Raw genomic sequence first — 12,148 nt, 5'->3', positions numbered from 1 at the left:
TTCTCGAAATGGCTGTATATCTTACCTACGTACGGCGACTGGTAACCAACACAATCCTGTGACGGTCTCCTTTCAAATCTCAAGGTTTCGCAACCGATAGCCTGTTCTTCCTGCCACTTACAACAGAGATAAAATGGAGACACATCGTGAAACCATTGTGACAATGTTGGCACCTAAAAAAATAAATAAATAAACCTGGTGTTAGCACACTTCAAACTGAAAGTCCCAAGTTTTATAATTTTACCAGTTTTCTTCAAACTCCCAATTGTTTATTAATTTATAGTTGGATCTACTTAGTTACGTGATTTTAAAATTCATTTATATATTTGTCTGTTGTTTAAGACAAACATAATAAACATAATTTTGGGAATTACGAATACATTAATTTTTGAAATTAAAGGCACTCAAAATCGGAGGCAATCGTCGCGCTTTGCTTTTTTAATACTCAGCCAGCAAACGGATTTCTTCTTGTTACAGTCAATACTGTCCGTCTACATACAGAGGCCTGTTGAGGCATGTAGGAAGATAAACGCTAAGGGGAGCCAGCCAGACTCAAACCTGGGGCTTCCGAGTGGGAAACCATATAATATAAATCTTTAGACTGTGAACTCATACAGGAAAAAGTAGCTTTCTGCTGGGAAAGTTAAAACGGCTTTTTCTTTAAAAGTTCGGCTTGTGACTTCTGTAGAAAAACTCGATGGCATTAATCTAGACTTAGCTTTATCCAACCACCCATTGTTTAGATCTATAGCACACTTTATTTGCGGTCGATAAATATATTAACTTTATTGAAGTTGAAACTGTAGTGTAGGGTTTTATGATATACTATGGTATGGTTTATAGAGCCTTACAAAACTCCCGATAAATGCATTTGACAAGTTCCAATGATTGTATAAATATCAAAATTACCTTGTTAGCTTCATTCCATGGTAGAAAACCGTAATTGTTGGATCTCTTCGGAGATGAACCCCACATCTGATCGTATGATAACATCAAAAAGTTATTCTTGTCGTAGCAACACTGTTGTTCTGCACCTTCCAAGCTTTAATAAAATATATCTATAAGTTTTATGACTCAAAGATAAATGAAACTTCACACAAGTTTTTTTTTAACACATACTTAGGTGCACCAGTTCTCACACAGTGTCTGGAACCTTTGTTGTAGTAACAGTTTGGATTTGTATCAATGTCACAATCTGGATCTGGCAAGAATCGTCCTTTGTCGGCTAACGCTTGTTCCAATGTACATGGACACATGGACAATTCATTAGCAAAATTCTTTAAATAACGATCGTTCATAATCCAATCGTCGCACATCCTTTTCGGCCAGTTTTTACCGTAGATCCGTTCCCATTGCGGTGCAAAGTACCATCCCAGTGGTATCGGCCGACTCCATAGAACTCTAACATCAAGAAATTAATTATTGTGATTTTAATACTTCAATGTTTACTTTCTCTTGCTCCTGTCACAAAAGAGATTGCCTCTGCCATGTTAAGCTTCCCTCCTATGAGTTCGTTCAAAATTGTGTATTATTGTTTTATGTTATTGTCGAATTTTAAGTTTAAACATTTATTATTATTATTTTTTTTAAGTGTTACTTTAGGAGTGTCTGAAAACTTACGGTGATACAGTCAGCCCTTGGTACTGAGTTGGATTAGTTAGGTTAATTTGTAGAAAGCCGAACACTAGATCACTTAGTTGAAGATTATTTCTTAGGCGATAATTGGCTGGAGATATAACATAAGATCCAGTGTTGGCCACTCCTGCCTGAAACAAACATTTTCCAAATTTGTCCAAACATTTCAAACTTTGTTTTTAAACAATCTTATTATTAACACATTTTCATTCAAAAGTCAGAACCTCAATTCAGAGCATAAGTGATTTGGGCTCAGGTAAGGAGATGCCTTACCATCTGATAAAACAGAAATGTTACAGATTTTCTTTTTTAAAAAAATTGTTAACATACCCCTCAAGTTACTCCACCTCAAGTACATTAATAAAACTTTAGGCACAATGATTGACAGCACATTAGTTAGTGCTACAACAACAATAAAAAGAAGCTGGAACATTCCAAGGAATTATTAAATGTGATTGAATAAGAGCCTTTAGATGTGCTCTTATTTTAGAAATAACGAAAAGAAATAGATTCGAGTCCGTCGGAGGAAGAATTTCCCCCTTTCCAGATCCCTTTCCCCAACCCCTAAAATATAAACGCCCACGAAAACAAAAGAGGAAGAAAACGGCGGTTTTGAGCTAACTCGGGCAGTTCCAAACGTATCTATAGTGGATACCAACGAAGCCAGTCATAAAAAAGGTAAGGATACTAAAATCAGTGTCAAGGATATTCGCAAAACTTTTGTCGCAGTAGATCACCCAGTGGTGGATGCAATCATTGAAGTGATTGACTCATTGAGCAAGGGAATTTTCTTAAGACTACCAAATTCCTAGCACTACTAGCATCCCAATTCTCTAAGGGAAAAAAACTGAGAGTGCTACTCCGTCATAAGGAGCGCATTCAGCAATAACGCGAGAATGCTCACTAAAGAACGGAGGAGTAGTCTGCGGTCTAATTCAGAGAGAGATGATAATTATAAAACAAAAAAATACAAACTTGAACATCTGAAGGATAGATAATCCAAAAGTGCTTTTGGACTGTATACATAAGATATCCACTCAAAAATATTTCCATTCCTAATGAATATTTTACAAATAAATATAAGATCAGCCCCTTAGCTAATCGGGACAGTCTTGATGTCCTGCTGCGCGAGAGGTATGTATGTGTAGATATTGCCATCTAAAGTGAAACGTAGTTAAAATCTAACCTAAAAATTAGAGTTGCCAAGATACCACGCAGTCAGAGACGATCGTGAGGATGGGTATTGAGGAAGTGTCATATTCACCAGTAAAAAATTGTTTTTTGAACCAATAGTGCTGAATAATGCAATAAGGGACTGAGTACAGATCTGTGGGGTTAAAATCCTATTTAGGAGAGTAAGTATTACGGTTCTTAGTACTTACTGCCGACCTGGGCATAAATCCTCAGTGGAGGAATGCAGTAACGTATTAAATCAAGTTTCGGGTCTTCTTATTTTTGGAGGCGACTTCGCAAGAGTCGATAGCAGCGGATTCCCACGCGGAGGTCCCAGGTTCAAATCCAGCTGCTGACCATAAGATTAAGCCTAGGAGCTTCTTACAGCTCACTGTCCGTGATGGTCAGTGTTGTTCGTATCGAGAGAACAATGTCCGGTCACATGTCACATATGGTACCGACCCCAAAATAACCCTCCTGCTTATCAAAACCTAATTTTATCAAAAGTAGACTATGTTTGTGGTATTTACGGAGATGCCTGCTAGTCTTAACTATCTTGACAAAGTCCAGTGCAAAGCAATATGAATTTCTCTGGGAGCTATGAAATCAACTCCCACAAATGTTTTCCTAGTGGGAGCTAAAATTATGCCTCTACACATACGTCGAGAATTATTATTGGGAAAGTTTTTAAGTAAAAGACTATGAGAATCTCACAGCTCTCAGAAATGGTGCTCTCACACAGGTTTTGGTTAAAAAAGAAAAAGCCACTAAAGTGTGAAATGTTTAGAGTTACGGAAAAATTATACTTTGGCCTAGAGGTGTTGCACGCATTCCTTGATTCCTCTAGGTCTAGGTGAAAGAAGAACGGAGCGATTTAACATACCTAGCTCTTATAGCTTGTATGAGAGAAATCATAATCAACCCTTATTTACTATTTATGGACTTACTATTTAAATCAGGGCAGCAGGGAGTAGGTTGTACCGTTTTTGACCCGCGAACGGGAAGTTTTCGCCAATATAAGCTTCCCAATAATGCTTCAATATTTACCGCAGAAACTGTAGCGATCTGGAAGGCAGTAATCCAGGTGGAACAAATTTTTTGTACTAAACGGAGCGGAAGAGGTTTAGATCTGAAGGTGACTGCAAAATCTGCAACTAGCTGCCTATCGGCCTCCTCGTTACTTTTTATATCTTTGCGTCCTGACACTAGTTTAGAATACGCTGTTTAGGTTCACCAATAAACTCCTGTTTATTGCAGCATTTGTTGATAACCTTTGATCTAACGCAGTAAGCCTTCACATTCTTTTGGGCGGCCTGGCTATCTGGGGACATTGCAATTGTTCTGCCTGTCGGGCCCTTGCTGATAAGTACTATTAAAAGCGATGATCTTAATCTAAAGACTTTATTATTAAAAGCAAGAAGCCAGTATTAGTCAGATCCCCGGTTGGCTTTTCTTTCATATTGCTGCGAATAAAATTTGATTTCTGAAACAATACTGAATTTATAAAACGGACTCGACTGACAGTAGGATAACCAAGGTATTGCATCACGAGTATTTATAAATTATATCTTCAAAAATAATAATAATAATAATGGATTAAATTAATTAAATAGACTTGGCCAAGTAGAAACATTGCTAGCACCTCAATTAGATCGATATAAAGCAACTGTGGGGATATGGTGGTTTCTCTGTAACCCCACAGCGAGATTTGCACTGGAGCGGCAAGGTTTGTCGTTAGATTGTACTTATTCCACGTGATCTTGATTTCAGCAGGATGCGGCTCGTGTACTGCGTCATTGGTAAAGGAGATTCTCTCTGTAGCTGTAGCTGGACTTTCTGCGAACAGAAGTGATTGTGAGGTGAAGGCAAACAAACCTTAAATATTAAATAACCCTAATTCTAAGAAAACACTCGGAAAGCTCAGTACTAATTTTGAGGCGCGGAGATTGAGTAGGCAACTATGCTAATTAATTAAACTAATTATAGAACTGGAATCATATTTCTCATGCAAGACCAAGGCAATTTTCTCAATAGAGTCCTGGGCGGCCATTTCTACCCAGGTATTCAATTCTCTTGGATACTCACAATATATACTCACAATCCCAGAGTAAATAGGGTTATGGAAATAGCGAGCTTGTTTATTGTTTCAGAAAATGGACAGTTTCGTATCAGAGGGTTTTCAATGATTCCAATGTGAAACGGAATGTCTTGTCTATTATGATAGTGAAGGAAACAAGAAGCGAGCCAGCCTGAATAAACTTCACTTATCTACAAGGGAAATCTGGGATAAGAACAATTTTGGCAGAAGAAAAAGAAGAACAGAAGAAGGCGGTCTGGTCATAACTGATATATGGCAGATTTCGATTTAGACGAGATAGAGGACCATAAATTCTCAGATCAAACCGCGGATTCTGCAATGATTTTAAACTAAATCAAAGTTGGAACAATTTGCTTACCTATGAAATACTCTCCTTTCCAATTGTACTTGCCGTTGTTGATGGCAATATCGAAGATGACATAGCCGTCGGCCATTACAAACGGCTGTACGCAGATCGCTCGGTTCGTGTCCACCACTGTACCAACCACTGTTTCAACGTCGAATCTGTGAAAGAACAAGTGTAATAAACTCTACTATTGGATATTATGATGGTGAAGGAAACGAGTAACGTGTAAGCCTGAATAAACCTCACTTATCTACTAACAAAATCTGTCATAAACTTCACCACTGTATGTATCACTTCTACTACTGTATGATTGTCCGCATTCCAGCAGAACTGTAGGAGCGCTCTCTTGAACTTTCTTGGGTTCGCAGTCCTGAGCATTTCCTGCACTTCAATTTAACTTCGGCGAAGTTATTATATAGCCTTCTACAGGAATAAAAAGTGCGCCACGGACCGAAACAAATAGTATTGAATGGAGCCAAGTCTGGCTTATAAGATGAGTAAAAAAAAAAAAAATTAAGTTCTTTTTATTTACTCACGGTGGTGACTATCAAACTTTTTATGTGTTGACATCACATCACTAATATATTGTAAAGTTTTTGTCCTTTTACTAAAAACTTCACAGCTACAACTAATGCCTGCCACTGGTTAATTTAATATGTGGGTTTGATTAAATAATAAAACTCGCTAAATTTGTAAGTAATAACCTGATTTATTAACACATTAACATTTACTAACAACTAACGCTATTCATTACAGTTACCATTTACAACAGTCAACAGTTTACTGTTACTTACTCACTACGTAACGCCACAAAACTGTTCCACGACTGACCACTGGTCCGCACTGCACCGAATTGCACTAGTGTCTGCTACACAAACAAAGCTCTACTCACTAACTGCCGAACCGCCTAACTGGCTAACTTTGAAGCACTCCGCAACACTGACTCTCTCAAAACTGTCACTTCCAAAGTGTCTCCCAAAACTGTCTCTCAAAGACTAACTCAAAAACTCATTCAAAAACTTGTCTAAAAACTGACTTCTCCAGCTGTGTCTGCCTCCCTTTAACTGCGACTGCCCCACTCCGTCTGTATCACGCCCAACGGCCGGTCACTGGCTGAGGAAAACACATGCTGCCACCACCCAAACGGGGGCCGCCCTCCTCCAACCTTCTGTAACACTCCCACTCCGTCTGTCTTGCTCCCACCTGCCGTTCATTGGCTGGAAAACACATACTGCCACCACCCCAACTGGGGCCGCCTCCTCCAATTGTCTGTCTCACTCCTACCTGTCAATCACTGGCTGGGAAAACACATACTGCCACCACCCCAACTGGAGCCTTTCTCTTAGCTGGCTTTTACACAGCGGTGGTCCGTTACAGGCTACGGTCACTCAACTCCTACAACAATCTAGCATTTTCTCCTCTGGCTCAGGTAGAGACCGGCCTTTTGTTTACACCGGCCTGTTACCGACTTTGGTCGCCTAACCCCTAGAACAATCTAGGCTTTCTTTTCCAGCTCAGGTAGAGACCGGCCCTTTTTGTTTACACATGGTGGCCTGTTACCGACTTTGGTCGCTCAACCCCTAGAACAATCTAGGCCTTTCTTTTCGCCCAGGTCAACTTCGTTACAATATCATAATTCACATTCATAAAAAACTCCTCAGTAAAACTGACAACTCTTAGGGGAGCACAACTTAATAAAATATGGTATTTGTTAACAAATTGGGTGATTGGGCTTCTTGCTTTTAAAAACGGACATTTTGTTAAACGTTATAAAATTACCTGCACAGAATTCTCATATCTGGTGTAAAGCAAGGTCCGGTTATGTTGACTACTTGGCCTCCCAGCATGTTGCCGCTTTCCGGTGCAAACGATAGTTTTAAGGTGGATCCCGCTGAAAATATTGCGAAAACATTAGTATAGTGCAGTTAAGAATTAGGCTATGTCCAAAAAAGTGAAGGCATTTAACTATTGCTCGTTATTCGAAACTACTCGTCTAAATTTTTAATAGCAGTGCCTACGATTGAGTACAAAACTATTTTAATTGTTTAGCCAATGTAATTAAAACTGTCTGGTAGGACAGTTGTATAATGGTTGATCATCAAAAAATGTACGAAAAAGGCATTTTCAGAAAATGTTCTTAATCTTGTTCTTCTTCTTCTTGTTGTTACCTTTTTTGTAAACAACGTAGCGCCTAAACGCGTGAACCGATTTTCATGAATGAGGTGTCATTCGATTCGGAATTTTACATAGATGTGACGCTGCACATTGAATGGCAGAGGAATTAGCCCCATGTATGTGTGGCCCCCTCCAAAATTATTATTACTGATAACTCTGTAAATCTTAGCCCAATTTTGAAAAAAATTGGCAGGATGAAAGGGATAGGGCTCCTTTACGTACCATTAATGCGACGTTCTGCTCTTACACTTATTAAGGGGAAATTTTGCAATCATATAAAATTATCGTTTCGTGGACCTATGTTATTCAATGAGGTGTTATTTAGAGGGGGCCTTACATAAAAGGGGCTAACCCCTCTCCCATTCGATGTACAGCGTCGAGACCCCCAAAATGCACATCTACATAAAATTCCGAATCGAATGACAACTCATTCATGAAAATCGGTTCGTGCGTTTAGGCGCTACGCAGTTTACAAAAAAGGTAACAACAACAACAACAACAATTTTTGAAAATGCCGTTTTTGCTCATTTTCGGCAACTTGTTTCTCGAAATCTATTAGTTCTGGGTGGTTGCAAAAAATTACAGTTATAAAGGAGGGTTTGCCCTATATTTTAATGAAAATTTGGGAATTTTATCTTTTACAGAAAAAGAGAAAAAAATTGACAAAGTTGGGTATTTTCAACGTTACGCTTTTTCGTGCAGTTTTTGACGATCAACCCTTATACAACTGTCCTACCGGACAGTTTTAATGAGGTGTTATTTGGTTCAAAATTTTGTACAGATTTGCATTTTGATTGTGCTTCTTAAGGAGGGGAGCTTGCCCACGCCAGAAAGGCCTTCTCTTAATCCGATTTTGCTAAAATTTAGCACGAAGAACCGATAAAAGCTTCTCTACGTGACTCTAATGTGCCATCATGCTCTTACACCTACTAAGAGGAAGTTCTGCAATCGTTCAAATTATCGACGTACGAACTGGTATTAATGAATAAATTGTCTTTCAATTTGAAATTTTAGATACGGTAGATACGGTTTTTTTACGGTCTCGATGGTATATACTTAAGAGATAAGTTTGCCCCGCGTTAATAAAGCCCCCTTTTAAACGGTTAATAATAATAATTATGAAGAGAAGGGATTAGCTATGAGGTTAGCATACTGGACTCCCACGCGGAGGTCCCGGGTTCGAATCCAGCAGCTGACCCTTAGATTTTCTCTTCCTAGGAGCTTCTTACAGCTCACTGTCCGGTGATGGACAGTGTTGTCTGTAACGAGAGAACACTGTCCGGAGGCCGGCAGTGCACTGGAAAAAGCTCCGGGCGCTAATGACCTCAGCTGTTGATGCGCCAAAAAAAAAAAAAAAAAAAAATAATAATAATAATAATTATGTAAATTTTCGTCCGTCTTTGATCAAATTAGTCAAGAAGAATTTAGAATGCATGACATTTAAGTGTCATCCTGCTCTTACACTTACTAAAGAGATGTATTTAAAATCATGCAGTATTCGCAGCTTAAATTCTCTTTGTCCGTTTGCGGAGAAGAATTGTGATTGCAAATAATTTTTCTTTCCTCTCTTTAGAAGTTATTGTGATCACAGCATGTTTTCTCTTACATCCCTTATAAGGTAGTAGTGTTATCAAAATTTATTTTTTTTCCTTTTATTGGAAGGTACTGGTAATTGCAATTTTCTTTCCATTATCCCTCTTAATGGGTTGTAATTATTCATCACTTGATTCCACAACATTTCTCCTCTCTCAGTCTTCTTCCGAGCAACTTGTTGCCATTCCCCCATAACTTGTGTCAGTTTCTTTTCTCACCCTAGATCTTCTAACTAATTATTCCCGATACCTATATATTTAAAAAATCATTGGATGTATAAATTTGTTCCAACCAAGGAACAAAAAGAAAAATCTATCTAAAAGGTACAAAAATCTCATTAACAAAAACTTACACTTTTAAAAGTTAAGTATAAGGGTTAATTAAACGCCAAAAAGAACACAAATCAGCAAGTACCCAACATTTTATACATAATTCTGGAATCATAATTTTTAGAATGTATTAGATGTCACAGACCCTTATGCTGGCCATTTTCATGCATAAAATATTTGTTCAGTAATGAGTAGCACCCATTTAATTTAGATTGTATAGAAAGTATTAAACTATTCATGCACTGCTTTAAACAAAAAAGGATAATGATAAATATAATTGTTTTGACGTTAAAATTAAAAATGCATGTACCAAAATACATACCGATTTTATTGTGTTTTTGTTTTTGATATCTTATTTAAGTGGAAGATAAGCGCAGCAGAAGGAAGTAAAAATCGTCGGTTTAAGTTTATTGTTCAATTTAACTGATTGGTACTATACTTTATGCAGTAGTTAAGCAGTCATAATAATAGGTAATTAATAATTAATGTTTTATTAATATTAAATGTTAATGTTAATAGTTTTCTTCAATTAAATTACATACAATCTAGGTGTTCTCCCCAAAATGTTATAGTATAATGTAATATAAAGTAGATATGCACATTTTTAGTTGGTTATAAAACTTCTTTACAACAAGTACTCAATTAAAGGGCTACATGAAATTAAAGTTTGAAAATGAATGAATTATAATTACAAGTATTATTTACTAGGTATTAAAACTATGTAATTTTTGCTCACGTATGACGAATTCAAGACTAAATTTTGTTTTAACTCCGTAATTCAAATTACAACAGTAAAAGACCAACTCTAACTTTCCCTTCTTCTTTTTAATATGCGAGTGAATGTGATGATTATTCAGTATAAAGATAAATCACAAGAATAATTTGGAATAGAGTTAAAATGAAGTGCCTTTTTAATACTAACTATGATGATGAGATACATCTTTTATTATTCTAACAGAAAAATATTTATGAGTGATAAAAGGCCAGCCAGCATAAGGATATTTGACATCTAATATTTACATTCTAAAAATTATGATTATAGAAGTATTAATGAAATGTTGGGTACTTGCTGATTTGTGTACCTTTTGGCGTTTAATCAACCCTTATACTTAACTTTTAAAACTGTAAGTTTTTGTTAAGAAGATAACCAATTGATTTCATACAATCTGAAACGCTTTTATTTCAAGTACATTTATTTCTGAACTTTGGTTAATTTGAAACCCTTTATCTCTTATGTTAGCGTAATGGATATTATTCAAAACTATTTGAGCAAAAATATCAAATAATTTGAAACAGTTGTTCAAATAGTCCAAAATAAAAAGATAACGTGAAAACAAATCTTTGTCAAAACTAACTCGATTTTTCAACGTTTTAACGAGTACATTTTATAAATTGCGAATTTTTGAAACTTATTTTTCTTACAAACATCATAAAGTTGGTAAAACCACACTTCACACTTAAGAGAGAAGCCAACACCCGCCATTCTCTCAAAATCGCCTAAAAGAAGTATTTTTTAAAAATAAGATGATTGAAAAGCAATTGTAGTTCTTAACATAACGCAAGGATTATGTTAAGACGAAGCGTCACCACCCCACTCCTCAATTGAATTTTCCTTGTTGCAATTAATATGTAAGGTTAAAAGACATTTTTTTAAATTTTATATTAAAAAAGTGGGAAAAAATATTAGTAAAATTATACTTCCGGTTGAGGAATAGTATCTGTAAATATTTGATGTTAAGTTACTGTCAGATCCATTCTGGCGGGCAAACAAAAAATGAAGTTATAGTGAACAAACAAATAAATTACTACTTTACTCGACACATTTTTCGCATAAATTTGATTAAGGGTTTTCTTCTCTGAAAAAGCTGGATGGATGGATTCCTTCAAAAGTAATAAGAATTAAAAATGACAACATTCGGAGTTAAAGGAAATTTGTGAGTTACAACTTTTACAAGTTTGGTAGTCGAGTGGTTAGAGACCCTAAAATAAGATGTACTGTTGGTACTGGGATCGATTCCCGATCTAGGCCTTGGATTTTAGTTAATGGTAAATAAAAAGAATTTATAGTAAAGTATGTTTACTAGTCACCTCCATCCACGACACCTGATCGTTAATTAGATGTAAAGCCCGCCTATTGTCAAGCATTACTTCACATTACCTACTTTTTACTTTGAGAATAGTAGTATGAGAAAGTTGTATGTGTTCACTTCAAATTGTTGAGATCCAATGATTTTATTTTTATTTAACTTTTTATCATTATTGCACTAATATTTGTCTACACAGAAGTTCTCAACTTTTTTGTATCACGAGCGTATTTGAGATTGCAAAAAATAGTGGCGGGCTTAATTGGATTTGAAAGAAAAATATCATAATCATGATAGCATAAAAAGTGATCAGTTTTTGCAATTTAGCGAGTTTTTCGGAGCAATAATTTGAAAATTAAAGTAATTTTTAATTTTCTTTAATTTGAATTTGTTTTTTCATTATTTTAAGACTTCGATGTTGGTGCATGCAAATAGCTCCCTGACGTATACACGGTTGAAAACGCCTGGTCAACAACTATTGTTTGAGACAATTTTTCAAGAACGAATCGAGTAAAAGGTCCCTTAGGAGAGGGAGATGTTATTCTGCCCTCTGATGTTCCATTTTACTGTAAAACGACTCAGCATGTTTTATGTTTTAAAGATGGGCAAAACAAATTCTTAGTTTATTTATTATTATTCTTAGAATATTTATTTTTGGAATTTAGAGCAATAAGATAAAATGCTCCTATCAGTCAACAATTTGACGTTACTTTGA

The 12,148-nt window shown here is 36.3% G+C and overlaps 1 protein-coding gene across 4 annotated transcripts in view; it reads right to left on the bottom strand.

Annotated features, from left to right (window-relative positions):
- Positions 1 to 12,148, bottom strand: part of mesh (sushi domain containing 2 mesh) — a 74,481-nt gene that overhangs the window by 33,751 nt on the left and 28,582 nt on the right. For all 4 annotated transcript variants that reach the window (XM_074137721.1, XM_074137722.1, XM_074137724.1 and 1 more), the window contains exons 7-13: positions 7,032 to 7,143; positions 5,265 to 5,410; positions 4,451 to 4,644; positions 1,621 to 1,766; positions 1,120 to 1,401; positions 910 to 1,042; positions 26 to 173 (exon numbers count right to left, since the gene is read on the bottom strand). In XM_074137721.1, the coding sequence (XP_073993822.1) occupies positions 26 to 173; positions 910 to 1,042; positions 1,120 to 1,401; positions 1,621 to 1,766; positions 4,451 to 4,644; positions 5,265 to 5,410; positions 7,032 to 7,143 (1,161 nt within the window). The remainder of the gene's footprint in view (positions 1 to 25; positions 174 to 909; positions 1,043 to 1,119; positions 1,402 to 1,620; positions 1,767 to 4,450; positions 4,645 to 5,264; positions 5,411 to 7,031; positions 7,144 to 12,148) is intronic.

Source organism: Rhodnius prolixus, unplaced genomic scaffold (genome assembly GCF_049639745.1).
Source record: "Rhodnius prolixus isolate KJV_2025 unplaced genomic scaffold, Rpr scaffold_11, whole genome shotgun sequence".
Taxonomy (NCBI): domain Eukaryota; kingdom Metazoa; phylum Arthropoda; class Insecta; order Hemiptera; family Reduviidae; genus Rhodnius; species Rhodnius prolixus.
The sequence above is the reverse complement of the archived record's forward strand: the minus strand, read 5'-3'. Positions and strand labels throughout refer to the sequence as shown.